Consider the following 23,959-nt stretch of genomic DNA (forward strand, 5'->3'; position numbering starts at 1 on the left):
AAATATTAAGCCACCACTTGATGTGAAGTGTTAACGATATGCTTCAGTACAATACTTTTTTTTTTTTTTTTTAATGCTACATGCCTACTGTAATCATCAGTAGCCTTGGATTCCATGTGATCCTTTCTTGGAAGAGCATGGCAGCTTTACATTTAAAAGTAGTATCCTAGCATAACTCAAGTCAGTATACCACTTCATTTTTATGAAGTAAAATTTACCTGAAACTGACTCCTCTTCTTGGTGATCATGAAATTCAGAGGCAAAAGAAAAAGGAATACAGCAATCGAAGTCAAGGCAGATGGCCCAAGAAGCTGCCAGGAGAGAAAATGAAAGAGGAAGAACTTGTGGTGATTCCTAGAAATGACTGTTTTCCATTCCCCTTTCTCACCTTGCCTCTTATTTGAACTTAAGCCTAACATCCCCCATGGCTAAGGCTTTACTCTAATCTTGCCTTTGTCTTTCCTGGGAATTGTGCTTCCTAAGCACTGTGGATTCTTAACTCTCCAGGCAGGGTAACTCTTGTCATCGTGCTCTGTTGAATTTATTTGCTTCCCTTTTAGGAACTAGATCAGTGCTGAAAGCGATCCAGAAGCATGCTGGCAAGTCAAATAATTTCTGTTGCTGCCGATCTGTTCTTCGATGTGTTAAGGAGGACATCTTGTGGCTGGCACAAGTAAGTGACCCGAAACGAAACCAGGTTTTGTTTAAAAGACAAACCCAAACCCTCAACAAACTATTCTTGCAGCATAAGTAACCCAGCTTGCCTGAATTTACATCAACTAGTGAGATGAAATGGTAGCACTACACTGTGCCACGAACTCTTGGGACAGCTCTTGGATTCCAGGGTTCATAATGATTTGTGTATCAAAACAGAGAGCTTGTTTTTCATGGTTTAGTTCCATCTCTCTACAGATGGCTTACATTTGCCAGAGAGGTGAGCGCTGGTATACCACAGAGAGATAAAAGTATTCTCTACACAAATGGTCTGTGAACACTAGCAAACAAAGTGTTAATTACGCTCCAACTACACGCAACCACATTCAGCTTGTCAACATCGCTAGAAAAGGGATGACTTTTCAACAGTCTATAACCATGGCTACTAATTTTCCAAGGTCATAGTATCCTGCCAGGCATGAGGTACAGTCCATCCTGGTTAGCAAAGGAAGGTCTCAAAGGTCTCTGGAAAGCTCCTGGGGATCAACTGTCTCTATAGTGCTCATACTTCCATTGGGTGTGCTGCCAAAAACAGGGACTAAGAAATAGGGCTTTACCCTGCTGAGAAAATACTGTATGTTGAATTAGGGGGGAGAAAAGGATCTTTTATATTCTCATCCTTCATTTCTAATTCAGGTTTTGCTCTCTCCTTCCTAAACTCCTTGATACCTATGAAACTCAATGTATCCAGTACTCTTCTTGAATATCATATAACTTTGCTTCAAACTGTTTCACTGATTTTGTGGTAATCAGGCTTTAGGATGAAGTATGTCAAGTTGCTATTTCAGACCATTCCCCTTTATGCTCTGTAACTATGCCAAGGAGCTGGAACTGGACTCTCAGCCTGCACTGGGCCACCACATTTTGGTTGAAAAGAGCGGTGACAGAGGAAAATCAGAGGCAGAAGTTTTTCAGTCAGCTCAGAATTACCATACTCAGTGTCTTTTCCCTAAAAGAGACTGAATGCTGAATACACAGGTGAGAGGATGTAATGAAGGATCAGGTGAGGATTCTACATCAATAAAAGTATCTTCTAAAAAGAAAAGTGAATCCACCACGCTGCAGAGCTAAGAAAAATATGGCAATTTCAGGTTATTCAAACCAGCAAAGCTCTAAGCAGAATTCTGAAAAAACTCCTTTTTCCTTTGATACCTAGAATAGAAAGGGATTGTTAAGTACTGTCATCATATTTTACCTGCCACAAGAAGACAAAGCAGATGATAATCCGAATGGGAGCAAGCCAGGTCCCATTAAAATAGATAATCAGGTCCATCAGCTTTTGGACATCAACAGACACCAGATTAACAATTTCACCTACTGTTGCTGCTTTCCTTGATGCACTTGACATGACTAGGATCTAGACAGGATAGAGAAGAAAGCAAAGGCATCATCAAACAACAGCTTTGGTCCACAAATCAAACAACTTTCTTTTCCTTACAAAGGAAGAAAAAAAAAAAAAAAAAGAGGGGGAGAAAAATGTCAAATCCTAGGTACTGAAACCATGCTGTTGCGTGGGATATGTGACTTCACTTTAAGATGAAGAATTTACTCCTTTCCCTAACCATAATCTACAGCATAAGAAAGTTTATGTTGCTTTTTCCTCTTTCCTTTTCTTGGCTTTTCCTTCAGAGGTAAGATCTGAAAAATAAATAGTAAAATACCTCCCACATACTGTTCAGAGATGAATATAGCATAGAGTTACACCCTAAAAGTAGTTTCTAATAACGTCTCCCCTGATATTGTTAAGAACAAGGTACCAACAGTGTTGTAACTACTACTGTAGGGCTACAAAAAGATGAAGACAAAAAGGAAGCTACACTCACCTTCCTGTACACAAGCCCTGTTACTGCAGTTTTCAGTCTCAACCCCAGAACAAGACACATGTACATATATCGTTGTTCAAACAGAGTCTGGAGGCAAGCCAAAAGGAACATAGTGAAGGCATAGAAATAACCATGCCAGCTAGGTGCTTCTTGATCTTCAATGAACTCCAGGAAAAGGCTGCAAGATAGGAGCAAAATGTTGATGAATCCAGGTAGAACTGATGAAATATCAGACACACAGAAATACCAGGGATTTTTCTGTATTCTCTCTGGCTGATGTTTATCAGTAAAATAGCAGAAGAATTGGAAAAACTGCCGAGTATCCTATGTCTTATAATATCCTGATTTTTGACATTTAGTCACTCTTGGTTTTGAAGCAATTTTTGATCTCAGCATCTTCTTGGAGGAGTCCTCATTTTCAGTGTTAAGGATGGCTCCCTAAATCCATGACTTTGCATATTTCTGACAAATTGGGAGCCATAATCTAAGGAAGTCATTGACATTTCCTGAACTTCTCTTAATGACTAAGAAGTGATTTTGCCCTTGAAAATATACTGTAATGCAGGTTTGTGTTGTACCAACGCAATCCACAAAGCACTATGTCAACTGACTGAAGAAGCTATTTAAGATGTGTAGGATGCACAGCTGTGCTCTTTATAATTAGTCAGGGAACATGGAGCCTTAAGACTACCGCAAGTGGCTGACAGCCTGTGCAAATAATGTGATATGTAGCACCATCAAATAACTTGCTCCTGTTCCAGTAAAGTTGTCAAAAGGCTTAGTGCAGCCTGTCCTTTCCACTGCTGGAATACAGCAGTGGAGAAAGCATGCACAGCTTTAGACAGTGGTTTGGTTTTTTCCCCTCACTGAGTTGACTCTAGGCTTAGCACAAGTGATAGTCCAGCTCTTTCCACCAGCAATAGGAGATTTCAAAAGATAAGTGTTTGTGTGTCCACCTCTGTGGGTGCTGCCATGACATACACATCTGTGAGTTCATGCACACAGCAATCTTGTACATGTGATAGAAATACATTATAAATATGCACATACCTCAGTAACTTTGGGATGGAGAACAAGAAGACATCACAGATAACTAAGCAGACAGTGCTGAGAAGGAAATAGGTTCCAAACATGCTCCAAAACGCTTTCAGTAAGGGCCTGCTCTGACTGTGCTCTGACTGCAGCAGAACTTCTGTCTCCTCAGCTTCTGCTATGCCAGTTTCACTCTTCTGACCCTTTTTAAATGTAGCAGACCCCACTTTTCTAGAGAAAGAAACAATGAGAAAGCTAGCCGCAACTGGAGAAAGCTTGGGGATCTTATGCTTTCAAAAAATCATTAAATATCTCACACTGGGTCTCATGCCATGTCCAGTAAAAATGCTCATCAAAAAATGATCCCTCTCACAAAAAACTTACAGTTCCATGCTTCCAGGAATGGAAGGATGTTCTCCAGCAGATTTCAACACTTAAAATCAGGTTTTGCACAAAGGAACTCACTCACTGAGCGCTCACCTACTGAAGAGTAAAGACCCCCAAGTTTTCACAGCAGAGCATTACTTGGACCATTTTATGTATGCTATCCTTTTCTTCTTCTTGTTTAATGGACAAATAATTCAGCAGGATTGAATCTTTCAACCGTTCTCTTGTCCAGGTAGGAAGCACCTAGCAGAGCTTACATTCTGAGCCTCAATATGTGCTGAAGCAGTCTGTCTAGCACTCTGTGGGGAATGGAGGGCATTAAAGCCTGTTCTGAGATGGCACACCAGCACCTGTAAGCCTAGTTCTTTATATAATCTAGACGCAAGAGAGAAACTGCCCAGTGAGTCCATGACACACCCTCTAGATCAAGTACTCACTGCTGGGTTCTGCTATGACATTTCTTCCACACTCTTTCAGCCCAAGAAACAATTTCTTCAGAGGAGTCCTCTTTCCTCACTGGCCATAAGTCATCCACCTTCAAGGACCGCTGACAGCCTTTCCAGACAAGCCTGGAAAACACACAGACTGCTGTAAGGTAAGCACAGAAGGATTTGTTATGCATGTAACATTTCCAAAACAGATGGGCTTTAAGTTAGTGCACCACAGTGAGCACATAGGTACTTACATAAAACACTACTCGGGACTATCCTTTCCCAGAATAAACATGAGTGCTCAGGAACAGCAGTTTTGCTTCAAATTCCTATGCTATCTTCTGTCAACATAATGAGGATTTGCCAGTAAGCCCTAATTTCTAGTCCATAGTGAGAGCTGGGTCTTGGGCAGTGGGGGACAAAGTTCGGTTTAACTTACTCTGTGACTCAGTGAAACACAGATGAGGCCTTATCGTAGTGGACGTTAGGCCCAAGGTATGTAATCATTTTACTTCCGAATGCTAAGCAGCAGGCTGGGCCAATGTCCTCATTCACTATTTTCCCCTTGCCCAGCATTTGTTATAGGAAGGTCTGGCAGGCAAACAGGGCTGTGGTTGGTGTACCGTGATCTTTTGACATTGCTGGGGTCTATTTTGAAATTGGGAGGGCACTGGAAGGGTAGCTGGAAGGGGGAAGAGAATTATCTAGAATCACAAATTTGTGTTTTGAACTGTTTTGAGAAAAGTAAGTTAAATTTTCACAATTTGATCTTGTGAGAATACCTCAAGTCCCCAGAGAAAGAACTTAAAATACTCACTCCATAAGCTAACCCGGGGGCTGAGATATTTCCTACTGGCTGTCATCTACACCCTCTCTTATGCTGCTGGTTTTTTTCTGATATTCTAGCAAAAGCACGTCTTTTTCTGTGTTTTCTTACCCAGAGAACCACCAGTATGTGATTTTGGAAAGAAAAGAGGTGCTGGCTTCTGGACACTGATTCTGATGGGAGGAAAAACATGGGTGATATTTATATAGCGAAAAGGGCATGTGTCAGATGAATATAATCCCCTTCTGTGCTCCCCCAGGCAAAGCAATCAAAAAGTTACACACCCCTCATTCACTGACCCTGACAGTGCAGATGTATTGTGGAGGATCAATGGGATTGGGAGACTTTGGAGAATTAGACTTTGAATGTTTCCAATGGAGGAACAAAGAATATCATTCTTAATACCCAAAGACATTTATTTTCTGAAGTACCGAGCTCTGCCTTACTCATAGAGTACTGCTGCACAGGAGAGCAGGGGGAAGCAATATGAGCTCTACCTACTGGTTTCGATGAAAAGAAACATAAATATGGATAGAAGAGGGTTTTAGTTTTTCAAAACACACATTGAGAGACAGAGTACTATTATTTCAAATTCTGCTGGTTACCTTTTAAAACCGTCAGCCTTTATGCAGAATGATGCATCTTACATCTCCCAGATACTGACGTTCCTGTGTACTCCCATAAATTCCTGTTTGAGCAATGAAGCAATGCATTATGAAAAGCTACATTGTACTTACAGGACTGTTGACAGCTTTAGAGAAGAAGGGAGGGTGATCAACTAAGCAGAATAACACAAGTTCTCCTAGCACCAGGCTAACATAAAGGTAAGTAGTAACGTGGTGGAAATGGTCTTCCAGGAAGCCCTACGAGACAGAATACGTGAAATCAGTGGAGAAAGATGGCTTCTCATGTTCTACCAGCCATAAGCTCTGAGTTTTGGTTGAAAGCATGAAGTCCATTTATTTAAACTGTAGTTATGTAGAGCTACTTAAACAGGTAACTCCTGAAACTGGAGTATCAGAAAATGCTAAATAACGGACATATGTATTACTTATAGTGACGGTTTTATCGTGAGGCTTCACAGAAGTCTAGTCAAGTCAGATGTCCACATGGCATCATTATTCAGTGAACTTTGGGTGCTCTGAGGGATAGAAGCTCCTTGCTCACCTAGTGGGATGAGTTGTTGATAGAATAAAGCAGCTGCCGGGTTTTATCATAAATGGCGTGTCTAAGGGGCTCCATGAAGGGCTCTCTAATTCATTTCGCGAATGAGAAAGAGAAAAACCAAGGAAAAAGTCCGAGTATTTTTGGAACCGTATTTTGGTAGCAAGAAGTGGCAGAGTGTTATTTCTACAAGAGGCCTGGTGCCTGAGTATCATTCAACACAGCAGGAACAAGCAAGTTCCTAACTGTCTTTTGTTTAGTGGCCGCATGTTTTTCCCCTATTACTTAAACACACAGGTGACATAAGCTTTTGTTTATCCCTTGTTGTGATGGAAAGGTACAACTGTTTGCCTGAAGAAAATGGCCACTGACAGTAAGTCTCAGATGTGTAAACCTAGCTAGCACTCCTCCCCAGATAAACATTCACCACAATATACCAACATATTTATGCTGATACAAAATCTGGTGTAAGGCCAGTTTTTACTGACAACATTTATGTTCATTTTGCTTTTATTCATATACAAAGTCTGCCGAGCTCTCAGAAAACCACACTCTGTCTACATTGAAAGGGACAACATGCATGGAGATGACAAAGTGTCATCAATCACTTTTCTCAGCATGTACCTTAAGGAGAGGAACTTGGTTCTCCACCTCGCAATCAATGAGGCAAAAAGAGCCTGGTTGTATAGAGACTTCACACCCCTGCATGCTAAAGATACATGATTTCACTTACTCTTTCCAGGGCGTGTTGGACTTTGGAACTAAACATCACAACCGCAGCCATGAATGAGAGCAGCCAGTAAATCAACAGGATGCCTGAAGACTGGATGCCCTTCATTCTTTCTGCCTGGGTAAGGAACACGGCAAGGATCTGCGAGGAAGTACGAATTTGTCCAAATAAATAGCTGGTAATGGAATGCCAAACATTATTATCAAATTAGCAGATACAATAGAGAAAAATCAGTTAGTTTTTTGCTCAAACATTTCAAGATGTTCTGAGCTGCAGCATTGTTCCTAAAAGGCTAAAATTGAAAAGCATTATGTGCAACTTTGCACTCAAGAATGTCTCTCCGGAAAGGGCAAATAATAAAACTACACGTGGGCCAACAGGCTGGGAGGATCTAGGCTACGAAGACCCAATGACAGAAGGGGAGGATAGGCATTTAGGTTGAACAGAAATCCCATTTCATTCTAAACCATACTAAATCGCATACCATGGTTATGAGAAACTACATCTTGTCTTGTTGTTGTGAGGCCTCTTTCTAAACATTCCTGCTACCTCCACTCTTGCGAGGTGTACTCTGCCCACAGGGCTCTATACCGTAGCTGTACAGCCAGCGGTCTGCCCCACGCAACTCCAAACCCCTGCTGCATTACACAGCAGAAACTCACAAAGCACATCTCCAGCCTTCTAGTCTCCATCAGCTATCTTTGTGCTCAAAGATACTGAGAAACATGGGAAATACAATACCCGCTCCAGGAGGGCTAAGCTAGGCCACACGCAGACAAAACAAAGGAAGAATTACCATTGTGATTCCCACCACAGCAGGGCTAATGAAGAATGCTGGAGCCCGTGGGATCCCTTGGCTTATTTCCCACAGTATGAAGAAGACATTAGAAAAACACAGTATTACCAGGATGAATCCAAGGACCTGGGGGAGAGGCAGCAAACACATGTTGGAATGGACTGAAACGGTGATGGGACAATCCACCAAACTGAACGCTCCAAGCAGCCTAGGTGGTTAGACTGGAGAGGTGGAAGAGCAGGTTTGGGACAGAGAGCGTTACAGGAAGTAGCAGAGAACCGAATGGAAGTAGAGGGGAGAAGGTCTTAATGACAGTTCTTCCTAAAACTTTACTTGATTTATACTGACCTGGCTTTACCTGAGTGAGTAAACGTTAAAGCAAACACAGAGATGGATCATCAGAAAAGAGTTAATGATTTAGAAAAATTAAGTTCTGCATCAAAGTTGTGATAATGTTAGGATCAAACCCCATCCTCCACCCTTACCATTTTGGCTTTGAAGACGTGGGACATCCTGATATAGCCTTTGGTTTTGTGTTGAAGATACAAGTAGTAGAAAGGAAAACAGATCCAAAGATAGGCACAAGGGATCCAAGCAACGACTGTCCTCTCAAAGCACCACGTAAATCTTGGGGTGTTTGTATACCATGTCTGGTTCCAGTTCTGTCACAGAATCAACACAGAAGTGAAACAGTAAAGCTAATGTATGCAGAACTTCACCAGCTAATGCAAGTTGCTAATGCTACAACTGAGATCTACGATAAAGTTAGAGGAGCTTGATTTACGGTTCCAAACGTAAAAAACCTTTGGCCACAGAGGGGCTGCTGGAGAATAGTAAGGTGTCACGGGTGAGGGATGGAGGGAGGACTCAGCAGTGGCATTTTGGAGGGAATGGAAGTAGAAAGAGAGGGGCGGGGGGGAAAGGTTGGAAAAGTGAAAGATGCCCAAGAAAGGACATCATGTATCACAACTAGGGAGCAAAAAAGAGAGGAAATTTAAGTTATTGAATGTGGACTGACAAAAAATAATTTGGGCATGAAAAAGATTATTGGCATTTGGGAACCCTCAGAACAGTCAGTAGGGAATGGCTGGCGAAATGGAGGAGGAAAGAAGTGTTCTAGTGCATAAACTGCACGGTAACTGCACTTCCTCATCCGTATTTATAATCCATTTGTAATTTTTTCTGACTGAACAAATAGTTGGATCTCATCTGCCAGCGCAACAGTACTAAAAATACAGCAACTGTAGATAAACAGGCAAGTGTATTTTTTCTCCAGCAGCTTGCAGAGGCGGTCTGAGTCCTTTATGTGGAGGATACAATGCAAAGCGAGGCTAGGGGAAAGGAATCACTTGATGACGAGAGGAAGCAGCTAAGGGCCCACAAATTCTTGTGAGCGTTTATGGATGGAAATCCACGTGAGCCTGCACCGATCAACTCAAGAGAGCCCTTTCAAAGGTACTTCCGTAGCGGGTCATCCAGCAGAATCTTTCTGAAGACAATAACGGGACTAACTTCAGCGCCCTTCCAGCAGCGCAGCCGGACTGCACGCTCCCATGCAACTCTCATCCCATTTACCGGGACGGGATAAGGACTTGGGCTGTTCTCTGCCGGGGCGAAAACTTGTCCCTGGGAGCAAAGTCCCCAACACCAGCCACCTCTGACGGACGCGCGCTTCACCGCTGACAGCGTGTCCGTCCGCCGCCTTGCTCGAGTACCGCGCTGGGCACCTGCCGCCCGGCAGGAGGGGCCGCGGGCACCCGCCCGGGCGGCGCCGCCCCGCGGAGCGGCTCTCCCGGCCCGGCGCAGGTCGGACCCGCGCACCCCGCGGCCGGGCCGGCGCCGCCCGCCGCCACCGCTCGCTCCCTTCGCTCGCCCCGCGGGCTGCTCGCTCCGGGCCGGGCTCTGACGGAGCCTCTGAAGGGGCGGCCCGGCAGCGGGACGGTGCCGCGGCGCTCGCTTACCCACGCGCTCACCCAGAGCCCCGCGGAGCCCTCCCGGGAGCCGCACAGCGCACCGCCCGCCGCCATGCCGGCCGCGGAGGTGGCGGGCGGGGCCTCGCGGCTCGGCGGGGCTCGGCAGCCGGCGGGGGCGGGCCGCCTGCGGCCGCGGACCCTCCGCTCGGCGTGCCGGGCCGCGCCTCAGCGCCGGCGGGACGGGCGTTTCTCCTCACAGGGCAGCGGCCGGGCGCGTGGGGGACTGGCGGGAGCCCCCGGAGCGCCCCGGCCCGGCCCGGCTGGGGGCGGCGGGCAAAGTCCGGCCGGGAGTTCCTCGGCGACGCGTCTGCGTTCGCGCAGCCCGGCAGCAGGAGCGCGCCGCGGCGGAGCCCGCCGGCAGCGGGATGGGGCAGGGGCCGGGGGCTCCCTCGCCTCGCCTCGGCCTCGGCCTCGGCGGGCAGGCGGGTAGCCAGCGGGGCGCCGTGTCGCCTCGCCGGGGGGCAGCGCCGGGAACGAAGTAGGGGCAACCCCCAGGAAGGGTCCCGCTGAGGGTTTCGCAGCGGGCTGCGCACAACTGGCGGCGGAGGCGGGGCGGTCCGCGGCGGGGAGCGGGCCCGCAGCCCGCCGGGCCGGCAGGGGGCAGCACCCGCCGGCTGGGCCCGGCCCGGCCCGGCCCGGCTCTTCCCTTCCGGCAGCGCGGCGGGCGGCGCTGAGTCAGGGAGGCGGCGGCGGGATGCGGGCCTGGGCGGCGGAGGGGCTGGCGCTGGTCTGCGCGCTCTGCTGCGCCCTGGCGCGGGGCTCCGAGGACATCGTCGTGGGCTGCGGCGGCTTCGTCAAGTCCGACGTGGAGATCAACTACTCCCTGATCGAGGTGGGCGCCGCCGCCCCCCGCCCTCAGCCGCCCGGGGCCGGAGGAGGGCGCCTGGCGGCCCTCGCCCCCTGTTCCCTGCCCGGCTGTAAAGGCGCGGCCTGGGCGCCTGGCTGCGCGGCGTGACCGAAGCCCTGTTGCCCTGGCCGCTGTTTGAATTGACTGTGGTCGCGGCGTGGTTTCGGCTGAAGCGAGGTGGTTCTTTAAGCGTTTTCTTCAGAGCCCGGGACTGGGCTCTGCCGGCTTTGCCCGGTGGGTCGTAGGCTTCGTGCCATAAGCCCTCTTACCCCCTGGGGACACGCGGGTGCTGCTGTGTAGAAGAGTACCTGGTTCTAGCTTTGCTCACGTGTTTTTAAAGGCTTTGTCGTCTTTTTTTGTTTGTTTCTTTTAGATTAAGTTATATACGAAACATGGTACTCTGAAATACCAGACAGATTGTGCTCCAAACAATGGGTATTTCATGATTCCCCTCTACGATAAGGTAAGAAGCTGAAATGCCAGTGCTGTCTCCTCTGTGCCGGGAGCAGGAGCTGACTCCGCGTTCCGATCTGCCAGCATACAGATTAAACATCAGAACGACACCCACCCACGAAACATTTGAATCGGGACATAATTTAGTTTGTTTGGGACCAAACTTTCAACCGTTCCTTTTTGTAATGCAACTATTTTATTTCTCAGTGCGAAGCATTACCATGAGAAAAGCCAGGTAACTTCAGCTGCCGTGTTGCGTTTGTGCCGTTTATCTGAACGACTGCAGCATTGGGAGCCTGAGTTACTGCCAACAACCATGTGCTAGCAGCTGTACAAATACTGCGCAAAAAGTACAGGTTCCTGCAGAGTACAGATAAAGCTTTTGGTTATCTAACTGTAGAAATTAAAATACATCTGTATGAGAATGTGTTTTGACATGACTGAATTGAAAATTGATTGACTAATTGCAGATGTTAAAAATAGCTTAAGAAAATAACAATACAGGAAGCTCAGAATGTATCAGAAGTTTGATGTCTATTTAGACGGGAAAGATGTTTACATTCAAATTAAATACAAGCTGCCCTCAGATGGTCTAAGTGCTTTGCTCTTTTAAAGAGCTAGCTAACTTGGGGATCAGAAATAGAATCATAGAATGGTTTGGGTTGGAAGGGACCTTTAAAGGTCGTCTAGTCCAGCCGCCAAATAAATCCTTCCCTTCCCAATCTGAGAATATAAGATGCTTTCTGATCTCAGTGATTTCATTCTTGGGTCTTTGAGCCTTTCCAGGGGAGACCTTCAGAACGTATGTGGCGGAACATATGTGGTGCCCACTGATTTAAAGGGGATCTCTGTGTAGATTAATACCCTTTTGGTGCAGATCTTTTAATAGGATTGAAATTTTGTTATCCCATGTTTGGGCAGAATGGTTGAGTAGGACCTCCTAGTGGAAATACTGAAGGCTTATTTAGAGTACATCTGTTGGGGCAGGTGGAGATAGATTTGAACACTTTCTAACACTGAGCTGCTTGAACGTGAGCCAGGTTTGGTCTGGAAGCAGTATAAACGTGATGAAACTTAATTTTTGCTCTTAGCTGGCTGGATGTCAGCCCAGCATCCCAGCCCGTGTGGGTAGATATTGCTGCTGCTTTGAACAGAGTATCTTAGGAGGAAAGGAGAATGGGACATCTGAGTCTTGTGTTATGCTCTGCAGCATGATGCTTGTGTTCTGACTTCTTTTTTTTCATCCTTTAGCTAACTGAATTTAGATTAGTGAAGACAGTTTCTGCTTTTTTATTTTTAGGGGGATTTCATTCTTAAAATTGAGCCTCCCCTAGGGTGGAGTTTCGGTAAGTGCTCATATGTCTTCATACAATAGGACAGTGTATCTGCAATGTGGGACTTAACTATGTCTAACTTGCAGTTGGCAGGGAAAATCAAGCGCTTTTCAAAAGAGATAAGCCCTGCTGTATGGTTTTAATAACTAAAATGTACTTACTATACCAGAGGAAAATAAAGCTGTAAGGTAGACACTGACAAACAAACTCATGAGCTGATTTGAAGAACTGTGGGTTTTTTGACAGAAATGGCTGCAATGGGAGGGGGAAAGAGGATTTTCAGCATCAGTTAACGCGTTTCTGTGAGAGTTTTGTAAAGCTAAAGTAGAATTGCTTCATGATTGCGCTCTCACTAACTACCTTGCTGCTTATTGTTCTTCCTCTCCAGAACCAACCAGTGTAGACATCCATGTGGATGGCATTAATGACGTTTGCACAAAGGGAGGTGATATTAACTTTGTGTTCACAGGGTTTTCTGTGAATGGAAAGGTTAGACTCCTTTATCTTTTATTTATTCCATCTTATTATACTAATTCTACCTTCATAAAGACATTCTACTTCAGCTCTGCAAGTTTTTTTTATCTATTTATACTCTGGCTTCTTTTCATTTTGACAGGTTCTCAGCAAAGGTCAGACATTAGGTCCTGCTGGAGTCCAGGTTGTACTGAGAAATGCTGGCAGTGACATAAACATACAAGCAACTGTTACACAACCTGGAGGAAAGTGAGTGTGGGTGGTGCATACTTAATTCATCTGTTCATTTACTCAAGGTTCTTTCAGTTCATCATGTCAACTGGGATTATAGTACTTCTGAAATATTTTTTCTAACATGTGCATAGAGTCTGAGTTGTTTTTCTGTAAAGGAATGTTTGTGACTATTTCTGAAGAGACGTAACCCCTGTCTTGCCTTACAGGTTTGCTTTCTTTAAAGTCCTTCCTGGCGAATATGAAATCTTTGCATCTCATCCTACCTGGATGTTGAAAGAGGTTAGAGCTACAAAAGTTCTGGTTTACCTGTTTAGTGAGGGTGGATCTGCTAGACCTTGTCTTGACCAACTAGTGTGAGGAAGGGTTTTTGTGAGTGGATGAGGTTAATGGAGTTTTCATAGGTTTAATTTAGGTAGTCAAGAAACTGCCTTGTGCAGGCCCAATTTGGAGATAGTGGAGCCAGCCAGGGAAGGACTGGCAAATGAGCTCTTGCTTTCGGTCTTCTAATCATATACATTTTGCAGGAGCTGGAATATTGTAGCAGATGCTCTAATCCTTCCCTCTCAGACTGATTGCTTTCTGAGGAGCTCTGAGATCCTGACCAATTCCTGAATCAGTAAAATAGGAAAAATATTGTTTTGCAAAGTGTCTTTGCTTTAGTGTCTTGTGTTTTGACTAGCCTGTGGACCCTCTTTGAGTACTGCTGCTCTGGCCTCTGTTTCTGTTGAAACAGCTTCTGATTGCTATTTAGGTGCTGTAAATGAGATCTATACCTACTTTTGATGAAAATGTATGTGTTTCTGTATTTCAGTCAAACACAGTGGTACGGGTGACGAGTTCTAATGCTTACGCTGCTAGCCCTCTGATTGTTGCAGGCTACAATGTTTCTGGGTCAGTAAGGAGCGATGGAGAACCAATGAAAGGGGTCATGTTTCTCCTTTTCTCTTCTTCTGTCACTAAAGAGGTAATGGTGTATCAGTACCTTTTCAATATGAGTATGGACATAAATAAGAAGCAGCTAAATAGCTTCTAGATTCATATACCCTGATACTCATCTCTGTCCTTCATTGAGCTTGGCTTACAGAGAGCAAACTCTGCAACCGTTCAAGCTGTATTTTTTTGTTTGGTGTTTTTTTTTGAGGTTTGGGTTTGTTTTGTTGTTGTTTTTTTTTTCCAAAAAAGCCCTTGTATTACAACATTTGTGTATGTGCACAGTTTTCACATGACCTCCGTGGAATTACTCAGATGTGTAACACAATAGCCATCTGTTTAAGTGTTGGCAAAACTGAGGCTATGTTTTTTGGACACAAGAAATTAGAAAATTCTTTTAATTTCAGCTCTTTTGAACCCTTCATTATTGTTTTCAAACGACCAGGTTCCTCAATGATCAGGCTGTTCAGGGGCATAGAAAACTAAGACCTAAACTGAAGCATGCAGCAAGTGCAAAACATATGGTTCACAGCATGTTATTGATCTGTATATTCCCTGTTGGTCAGCAGGCTTAAGGGCTACTGTTTTAAGACAATATTTTTCCAGTTACACCTTTTTGCATGTTAAACGTTGGTTAGTAAATGTGTTCTCTCGTGAGGATGACCCTTCTCCGTGGTGGAAGACCAGCTTCTGGCACAAGATGTTGCCAGACAAATCCTGAAGTTCACTGTACAGTAGCGATAATGCGTCTTCGGCATGAGGTCTTAATTGCTCTTTGCCCTCTTGATGCAAAGACAAAGTTCAACAGCTTCTCTTGCCACCTTAAAAATGTGTCATGAAATGAGCGTGAAATATTTGTTCATGTACTGTGATTTGTTACATAAAGTAGAGCTCTGTTCTGTAATGTTAACCTTGTCCACAGAACTGAAGTCAGTTATGTTAAGACATGCAGTGCAGTTCTGGGGTGCTGGGGATTGTTGAATTTCCCGGTTTTCTTGTCCATGTTACCATAGAGTTGATTATTGGCTGTTTTTTTCTCTTTTACCTATGCATGAATTTTAAGCTATGCTATCAAACTTTGCCTCTAAAATGGTTTTGTACTTCCCATCCTTCATTCACAGTATAGTATTTTGAACCCTCCTACATACCCCCTGAAATGATTTTCTCTGTTCTTCCATGAGAAAAAAGTTGTATTGCATTTATTGTCACAGGATGTTGTGGGCTGCAATATTTCTCCTGTGGATGGATTCCAGTCAAGAGATGAATCTCTATCCTATTTGTGCAATGTTGTATCAAAGGAAGATGGATCTTTCAGCTTTCTTTCTCTGCCAAGTGGGAAATACACGGTGGTAAGTAGCTAGAAAGTTCATTGGTTGTCTATCCATTGGGTTGTTAACTTTCATTTTCTAAACTGGATGATGCTTAACTTTGTAGCTGTTAAAACAGAAGTAGTTGAAGTATTTTGAATTGGATGAAACAATTGGAATACAAACCTCCAACCTAAAGTATATGACAGTGAAGTCAGTTGCTGTGATAGGGCTCTGTGGTGTGGTTTCTGAGGAAAAACTTATTTGCAAATCAGGCTCTGAATTACCTGAATACATTGGCCGATCACAGAACAACACCTAGAGGCTGCTGGGAGACTGAAAGTTTCAGTTGGCTACAGCCACCTCAAGTCCTTTAAGTTCTCTGTTTTCTTTTTTGCCCATTCTCTTTATTATGTCTGAGTAGTGTGGGAGCATGGTTGCTTGTGCACAGCCTAGAATGATGGTCCTGCATTCTCTGTTTGCGTGCTCTAGAAGTGGGATTCAAACTTTTCTCATTCCTTTAACCCTTCTAGCAATCTTATAGCATCCTATCTGTAAGCTCTTGCACATCCAAGTACCTTTGCCATGTTCTGAGTAGAGGGTTTGTTTTCTGTCTCTTCGGATAATCTCATATGGTTTCCATCAAACAGTCTTGAAATACTGCCTTTATTCTTGTCTCCATCCCTCGTCAGTTATTTTTTCCAGGAAGTTTGCAGCCCATTTGACCCTTCATAGAGGTGTCTGATGGTGATAAGGACATGGAAAATAGTAAAGGAAAACAATTCTGTCGCCGTAGCTTCTTAGGAGTCAAAGCAATGTGTCTTCTTTCAGATACCATTCTACAGGGGAGAGAGAATTACCTTTGATGTCGCGCCATCTAGATTGGACTTCCTTGTAGAGCATGACAGTTTACAGATTGAGGTGAGGCTTTCAGAGGAGGTAATCTTTTTGTGCCATTCGTTCCTGTAAAAGTATAACTGACTTTAGCAGAAAGCAGGTGTATTATGGAAAAACTTCTTTGTAAGAAGTTTGAAGACATTTATTATACATACCCTCTTGTACAGCAGGTAGAAGACAATATCTAGCATCATGCTGTATTTCTACACTTCATTCCCTTTTACTAGGAAGAAACAAAATATGGAAAAGCTGTCCACAATATTCACTTTCGTGTCCATGTTGCAAACAGGCAGTAATCTTTCAGGTTGCTTAAATTTTCTCATTCACATTGTCAGATCTGTGGAGAAGGGCCTGTAGGTTTGTATGGTTTGCAGAGTGCCTTGTGTAATGGCATTATGATCTGTGATTTGGGCCTTCTGAACCGGATTGATGCAGAGAAACTGAGAATCTGTTCCTGTACTTAGGGGAGCAGCATGCCTGGAGATTGATATGTACTTTCATTGTGATTATGCTGGTACATTCTTTTCCCAAAGCTGGAAATAAATTTCCTTTATATGTGTGTGTAGGGAAAACAGTTGGTGTTGATTGCTGTAGGTGTGTGTTTGCTTTTACTGAGTAAAGATTAACGTTAACTTTTTTCCCATTTCAGCCTGTTTTCCATGTGATGGGTTTCTCTGTCACAGGCAGGGTGTTGAATGGTCCTGAAGGAGAAGGAGTTGCTGATGCCACTGTGACTCTGAACAATCAGATTAAAGGTATGCAGTGGTCTTGGTGTTTCTTGCTACAGGGAAGCCTTTATTGAGCTCAAGTACAGGACTAGTGTGTGAGGTGGAACTAACCCTTCAGGATAATACACTACTTTTGTTGCAGTTTATTTCAAATATTAAAGTGGTTTTCATGGGGTTAATTAATTTTGCATTTTCTGGCTTAGATGAGAGTATTAGGTGTTCATTTGTTTTGCTGTTGAAAATTTTCAATTTTCTTTCAACTGTATGCCAAATTTGTGGTCTAGTAAGAAAACGTAATACTCTTTCTTTGTTGTGCAATGCAAATTAAAAATAGCCTAAAGCAGTGCATACCCTCTGTCTCTTTTTGACACATAAGGATAGGCAGTCAACACATGCTCTATTTTTTAACTCTTCTCGTTATTTTTTACAGTAAAAACAAAAGCTGATGGCTCTTTCCGCCTTGAGAACATAACAACAGGTACATACACAATTCATGCTAGGAAAGAGCATCTGTTCTTTGATACTATTACTGTGAAGATTGCACCAAATACACCTCAGCTAGCAAACATCATTGCAACAGGGTAAGTACTGGTGTCATGATGAAAATACAGTTTGATGTGTGGACAAGGTCTTGAAAATGGATGGTTCTTTCACATGTCATGCCCAGACTTGCGTACAGTTATCAGGAGCTAAATGTTGCTCGAGAAATTCAAGGTAAACAGGGCAGCATGAGTGCAGGATAACGTTTTGTCCACAGTATTTTGCTCAATACTAGTTAAGGTTTAGAGCACCCTCTTAATAACCTCTCCCTTGCAAATGAAGATGCTAAGACATGGGTATATTGAGCAATTTTAGAACAGCAAGTGAACCAAGAAAGGAAAAGAGAAGCTTTCTGCCACTGCTGCTGCACTTCAGATACCCTCCTTCTGGTCAAGAGTGGAGTTTCATAACTGTCTGGTGCAGTGTTGCACTGAACCTCTGCATTTTATTGCTCACTCTCAAGGTCATAGTTGTCTAATAGGAATTGTTTCTTATTTGTGATTCTTTGGCTGCTGAGCGTAAGCCTGTATAATGGTGACAGGATGAGTTTGGGAGTGTAAGGCTGTGCAGTGGTAGGAGATACGGTGTGAACTGAGGAAGACAAAAGGGGCATGGCTCTGTGTCCAGGAGCTTCTCCTGAGGAGGAAGTAGTGTCAACCTTCCAGAGGAGTGAAAACTAGGAATTTACTGAGGCAAATGGCAGCTAGCTCATACAGACTTAGGTAGCTAATTAGAAAAAAAAAGGGTGCTGTTAAATGATCAGTTACAGTTTTTTCAGTCACTAAATATGTTGTGCTGTTGAGGTGAAAAGTAAGACTTGACAGCTTCTCATTTGTCATCTTGTCTTGTGTTTTCACAAATGTAGGTGTGCTAGGGTTGTGTTCCAGTGAATTACCTATTATATTTGAGGTCTTTGACTCAAAACATTTGAAACTGTTTAAAACCTGAGGGATGGCAGTCCTAAGTCAGTTGCCTGCCTAGCCAGAAAAATTGCTTGAAGTGATTGGATTGGTGGCGGGGAAGAATGAAGCAAGTTGCTTGCAAATAAAAATGTAACATAACATCATGGTGACTTCATTGTAAAAGAAAAGATCCCATTAGTCGAAAATGAGTTTGCACTTGTTCCACTGTGTTTGCTTATGGTACCTCTTTGATATGAACGCTCTTTCAGGAGAAATCCATTCTAATTCATGTGTTAGGACCCCAACATAGTGAGGTTTACTTTTTAAGGAAGTTTTAAGAGAAATATTTTTTTATGAGCTTTGTCAAATCAAGATATTTATTCTTATGGCTGGCTTTTATTTAACAGATTCAGTGTGTGTGGCCGGATCTCAGTAACCCGTTTCCCTGACACAGTCAAACAAATTAGTAAATACAAGGTAACCATGATGCCTCAAGACAAAGACAAAGCATCACTGTTTACAACAGAAACTGACCCTCACGGAGCATTTTGTTTTAAGGCAAAATCGGGTATATACAATGTTCAGGTAAGAATGAGCTTCCGTTTCTTCATTGCAGGACTATCATGAGTTTTTAGAAGATTTTAAACATTTAATTTCTAAAATTTGAGAAGCTGAATTTAGATTTTCCTGGTCCTTTTCTTCTGTTTGCACTATTTAAACGATGACAGTCATTTCCTTCCCCCCCCCCCCCCCCCCCCCCAATAAGTTGAGATTCCCATGCTCCTTGTCCTTTACAGTTGTTTAAAGGAGATCAGGCCATTGGGGTTGAAAGTTCTTTCTTTCTCATCACAAGTTGTGATGTCCCTTAGATCACTTATTATAATACATTATCCTGTGAGTGAGACATATAATGTGTACCTTTCTCAGGTACCTAAATAGTTCCTGAGATTATAGATCACAGCAGAACCTGTAGCAGAGCCACCATGAATTTTGCATTGTGGGGGATAGCGCAGGCTGGAAGATAAGGAAGTGCATGATTATAAGGCCTCTAACTATCATCATAGATAATGAAATAGCCTAATGTAGAAGCAGCAGTACATCTTGAAGTGAAATTCACTCAGACTTTTGAAACTGAGCTGTTTGGGGGATTTTTAGCTCAGTTTTATTGCAGTTCTTTGGAGGATTTTTAATACAGAATTTTGAAAAGCATATTTGGGAGGCTGGTTTTGATTTACAGTAAATTTCCATTTTCTGATTTCTGGTAAGTGGATTGAACTCAGCAGGACGGGTATATTTGGACTGGTATCTAAAAGCTGGTGATGTCTTGATGTGATATACTCTACAGGTAATTATTCCAGAGGTTGAGACCAGAGCAGGATTGGCTTTGAAACCCAAAATGTTCCCTGTTACTGTTACAGACAGACCAGTAATGGATGTGACCTTCTCTCAGTTTTTGGCATCCGTCTCAGGGAAGATCTCTTGTTTAGGTAAGCCAGTTTTGAAAGTGAAGTGGAAATGGGAGCAGAGAACGTTAGCACTACATGTGTGAATGAGTACTGTTTAGATCAAGGCACTTGCTGTGGTTAGCTCCATCAGCAGGTAATTAAATTTAACTTCCAGCATATAGATAAAGTAGCTCTTTTTTCGGGAGACCTTACAGCCTGATAAGGTACCTTAATAAAGTTTGGAGTAAAGTTATGTACCTATTTTTAATACTTGCTAGGAATAAGTAAGTATTCCTTCCTCAGGAAGGAAACCTGACCTGTTTGCCTTTCTCCTAAGGTGGGTAAGTTCTGGAAGGAAGTGCTCCTGGCTGACATTAGGGATACTGTACCTCAATCTGAAAAGTATTGGAAGCAAAATAGACATTTAAAAAAAAAAAAAAAAAAAAGGCAGTGCATGTAAAAGTCTGTAGGATAGAGGCTCAAGCTGTTGACAGAAGCTTGCAATCTCTGTTCTCTTTCATAAGCTTTTGTCTTTATTTTAGTGTAAGGTTCCTCTCTCCTGCTTTTTTCCTTAATTACCCACTGATTTCAGCAGATGATGATTGGAGCTTGGCTTTTGTCATTTTTACCCTTTCCTTTTTCCTCTCTGAATCCCTCTGCACTTTGTGTTCTGTCTCTCAGGTGTTTACTAGGTCCTGTAGTCTCTGAAGAGCAAGATGGACCCAGGGATTTAATGTTGGCCTTTGGTTGTTACTTGCTGTTAGATAAAAGAATATGATGAACAGTCTCAAACTTCCGGAAAAATGCAAAAAAGAAATAAGAGTTATAATTGGAAACATTCTCTACTAGAAGAGAGCAATCATTTTAATGTTAGCACACATGAAGCTTACTTGGAGTGGGGGGTTTTGGAGGCAAAACTGGCAAGCCAGAATGCAGTCTCATTTTCTGCTGTCTTTTCTGCATAGATGCTTGTGGTGATCTGATGGTGACATTACAGTCTGTGAGCCGCCAGGGTGAAAAACGCAACCTGCAGCTCTCTGGAAACATGGACTCAGTGGCCTTCACATTTGAAAATGTGCTACCTGGCAAATACAAAGGTAGGGTTATGGGAAACTGCTTGAAGTGTTACCTTAGTAGCTGAATTTGTGACTGAATCTGTATACTTCTGTTATTATGGATACCGTTTACAGTATGCCCAACATGGAACTAGTTCTGAAACTTGAGAGAATCTGGAAAAATACTATACAACAGTGCATCAAGTGTTCTTAATGTTGTATATTTAACACTTCTGTCAGCTTACAGGTAACCGCTCCCCTAAGTTTTAGGGTCTACATGGCTGGTGTGAGGAAAAAGGGCTTTATCACGAACTGACTTGTCCCAAGCCTAAGAACAGGGGCACAGTATGGTTCTTCTGCTTCCACAGTACCTCTCCTAAGAGCAATACCGGTTTTGGCCAGCCTGCCTCGGCCTACTATGAAAAGAAATTGTTTTCCAGGGAAAGGTGTAGAAGGACTATATACAGATTGCTGTTTTTATACACGAGTCAGAACATCTTTCTACCAGGTGAAATTGGAGTCAGGTTCTGATGTCCTCTAGGCTTCTTTGACTATCACAATGATAGTGCACATTGCAGAACTTTCCAGGACGATCAGACCTCGTTATTCCTTTTTATAATAGCTTTTCTGTTACGAGATATGCTGGATTCCTAGTGATACTGCAGTGCTGTGAGCCAGGTCTGTTACTGCAGTCATTGTTGTGTATCTGGCTTTGAAGCTCATTGTCAGGAAAGTTAGGGTGATACAAGCTTTTTATACCACAAAACCTGCCCTTAGTCACACATTACTAAAATGCTTTGTGTGGTGTGTATTCTAGTAAGCATTGTACATGAAGACTGGTGCTGGAAGAATAAGTCTTTGGAATTGGAAGTCATGGAGGAAGATGTTTCAGGAGTAGAATTCAGGCAGACTGGATATATGCTGAGGTGTTCTCTTTCTCATGCAATTACACTGGTATGTAGGTAACAAATGTTCTTGTCTTTTTTTGATGACCTTGTGTAGGTAGGTTGGATTATGCTTGGAATCAAGGCTTTCTCATGTCTCTAGGGAGTCCTATAGCACAGCAACATCGATGTTTAGAGTGCTTTGAGATTTGTCTCTTAGATTTGGTAAAATGGTCTTGTGTTGTTAGCTGCTATAAAAGAGAAGCATTAATGTATCTTTAAGGAAAATACTGTTTTCATTTTGTTGTTTGGTAGTTACTAATAGTGAATTGTGTTGTGGCTTCACAGGAATTTTATCAAGATGGAAATGGACCAGAGAACGTTGGTGTTTATAACCTGTCCAAAGGAGTGAATAGATTCTGTCTTTCAAAGCCAGGTAACAGCGCTAAAATCTTAGTTTAAAAAATGAAAAAAATGAAAATCCACTAATACTGCTGGGAATAAAAAAAAAAATCTGTTGTGGTTGCTGAAAGGCATTGTTTTATTTACATCTGTATATAAATGCTCTGTCCTAAATTTTTAGAATTATCTGAAGTAAAATAATTTTTTTGTTTTGGACTTGGTGAAGGGCTTTGATCTTTGATGAATGAAGAACATGTTAAAATAATCTTGTTCATATGGGTTCTATTTGTCAGTCACATTAGAACATGACTGACAAAACAAAGTTTCATTTCAATACAGGATTCTGCAGGGATAACTGTTAAAAAGTACCACAGGGTTATCTACAACAGGAAAAAAGAATGTTATAAAATTAGATTATTTTTTTTTTCTCTTTTTAATGTCTTAGACCTAATTCTCTGTTATGGTCTCTTAGCAAAACAGTCAAGAAATGTATTTGGTTTTGATTCAGTTTGCAGCTTTGAACATTTCATCCTTGCAGCCAGTGGTCTCCTTCACAATACAATAATACAATGGTTCTATAATCAGTCAAAGGGTATCAGCTGCGGGACCACAACAGGTTACTTTGAGCTTGTTTGGTTTGTTGTGTTTGTAATTATGTTTATCTGCAGTGATGCCTATTTGTGGTTTGTATCAGTGTACATTAGAAACTGCGCAACTTCCAGTAATGATCTATGACTGAACAGAGGTGAATTAATTTACAAGTGTCTATGTGAAAGGCAGTAGATACATAGTCAAATTTTGTAATTGTTTCTATACCTCAGGTCTCGTGTGATCTTGAGAATTCAGCCAACACAGTAAGCTTGAATTTTTTCAGTGAATCATTCTTTGACTTTGACATGATCATTCTTTGACATGTTTACAGGTGTATATGAAGTGACCCCACGTTCCTGCCACCAGTTTGAACATGAGTATTACACTTACGACACGTAAGAGCAAAATCTGGTTTTGATCTTATGCCTATCAGTATGCTTTCATAAAGCTTCCTTCTGCTGCAGCTGCTTTTTTTCAGCAATTCAGGATGTGTTGCTATGACGGTCTCTAACCAATAGAGGGAAGCTTTAGCAAAACGTATCAGATGTGTTCTCTTGCCCTTTGGAGTCTTAAAAAAACCAGTCAACTAATGATAGGCTTTAAAGATGCTTTTACTACTTTAAATGGATATTTTTGTCAGCCTTCTGTCTGTTTAATGTTGCTTTTGCTGTGTAACAAAGGAGAGATATTTCAGTGGAAACTGTTCCTCACTTGTGAGAGTTTAAATGCAAAAGATAGGATAGTAAGTTTACTAAGAGGCATATATGACCATTCTACGTCCCGAGTGCCATGACTCTGTGGTGATTTGATTCTGCTCACCTCAGTTTTTGCAAACTGAATAAATATTCACCCTAATCACAAGTAAGCAGTGCTGCTGTTTCTAAGTCAGCCATGTTTTATTAGTTATTTGTAGGTCGTGGTCTGGCAATGCGCTTAATGGCTCTGTGCTGCCAAAAAGAGGATTTCTGTTCCCAGACTAGTTATAATTCATGAACATAGCAGAAAGCAAATTCAGCATTAAAATCTGATTTTTTTCTACTGTGTTAGTGAATTAAAAGTA

The 23,959-nt window shown here is 42.8% G+C and overlaps 2 protein-coding genes and 1 long non-coding RNA gene across 13 annotated transcripts in view; 2 read left to right on the forward strand and 1 right to left on the reverse strand.

The window, feature by feature from the left end:
- The window catches only part of ABCC6 (ATP binding cassette subfamily C member 6), a 29,062-nt gene extending 18,690 nt beyond the window's left edge, over positions 1-10,372 (reverse strand). For 4 of the 9 annotated variants that reach the window (XR_011329310.1, XM_069810034.1, XM_069810033.1 and 1 more), the window contains exons 1-11: positions 9,877-10,369; positions 8,389-8,565; positions 7,904-8,029; positions 7,111-7,248; positions 5,951-6,076; positions 5,325-5,386; positions 4,394-4,525; positions 3,588-3,800; positions 2,538-2,715; positions 1,910-2,071; positions 219-311 (exon numbers count right to left, since the gene is read on the reverse strand). Coding sequence is in view for 7 of the 9 variants with exons in the window: in XM_069810034.1 (XP_069666135.1) it covers positions 219-311; positions 1,910-2,071; positions 2,538-2,715; positions 3,588-3,800; positions 4,394-4,525; positions 5,325-5,386; positions 5,951-6,076; positions 7,111-7,248; positions 7,904-8,029; positions 8,389-8,565; positions 9,877-9,930 (1,461 nt within the window). In the remaining 2 variants the exon portion in view is untranslated. Of the gene's footprint in view, positions 1-218; positions 312-1,909; positions 2,072-2,537; positions 2,716-3,587; positions 3,801-4,393; positions 4,526-5,324; positions 5,387-5,950; positions 6,077-7,110; positions 7,249-7,903; positions 8,030-8,388; positions 8,566-9,876 lie in introns of all 9 variants that reach the window. The other 5 variants (XR_011329311.1, XM_069810029.1, XM_069810028.1 and 2 more) reach the window with 3 other exon arrangements.
- Positions 532-7,238, forward strand: LOC138690533 (uncharacterized). Its single transcript, XR_011329312.1, has 4 exons — positions 532-673; positions 4,434-4,551; positions 5,329-6,037; positions 7,120-7,238. It is a non-coding gene; the product is annotated as an uncharacterized lncRNA (long non-coding RNA).
- A 144-nt stretch (positions 10,373-10,516) lies between the features above and the next one.
- LOC104322155 (BOS complex subunit NOMO1) overlaps positions 10,517-23,959 on the forward strand; it is a 29,218-nt gene continuing 15,775 nt past the window's right edge. The window contains exons 1-17 of one of the 3 annotated variants that reach the window (XM_069810036.1): positions 10,517-10,708; positions 11,097-11,186; positions 12,477-12,522; positions 12,899-12,999; positions 13,127-13,233; positions 13,425-13,497; positions 14,030-14,182; positions 15,360-15,497; positions 16,287-16,376; positions 17,002-17,107; positions 17,511-17,661; positions 18,930-19,107; positions 19,868-20,009; positions 20,933-21,064; positions 21,840-21,976; positions 22,255-22,342; positions 23,231-23,294. In XM_069810036.1, the coding sequence (XP_069666137.1) occupies positions 10,571-10,708; positions 11,097-11,186; positions 12,477-12,522; positions 12,899-12,999; positions 13,127-13,233; positions 13,425-13,497; positions 14,030-14,182; positions 15,360-15,497; positions 16,287-16,376; positions 17,002-17,107; positions 17,511-17,661; positions 18,930-19,107; positions 19,868-20,009; positions 20,933-21,064; positions 21,840-21,976; positions 22,255-22,342; positions 23,231-23,294 (1,934 nt within the window). In that variant the 5' untranslated portion in view covers positions 10,517-10,570. Of the gene's footprint in view, positions 10,709-11,094; positions 11,187-12,476; positions 12,523-12,898; positions 13,000-13,126; positions 13,240-13,424; positions 13,498-14,029; positions 14,183-15,359; positions 15,498-16,286; positions 16,377-17,001; positions 17,108-17,510; positions 17,662-18,929; positions 19,108-19,867; positions 20,010-20,932; positions 21,065-21,839; positions 21,977-22,254; positions 22,343-23,230; positions 23,295-23,959 lie in introns of those variants that run through there. The other 2 variants (XM_069810038.1, XM_069810037.1) reach the window with 2 other exon arrangements.

This window comes from Haliaeetus albicilla, chromosome 22 (genome assembly GCF_947461875.1).
Source record: "Haliaeetus albicilla chromosome 22, bHalAlb1.1, whole genome shotgun sequence".
NCBI lineage: Eukaryota > Metazoa > Chordata > Aves > Accipitriformes > Accipitridae > Haliaeetus > Haliaeetus albicilla.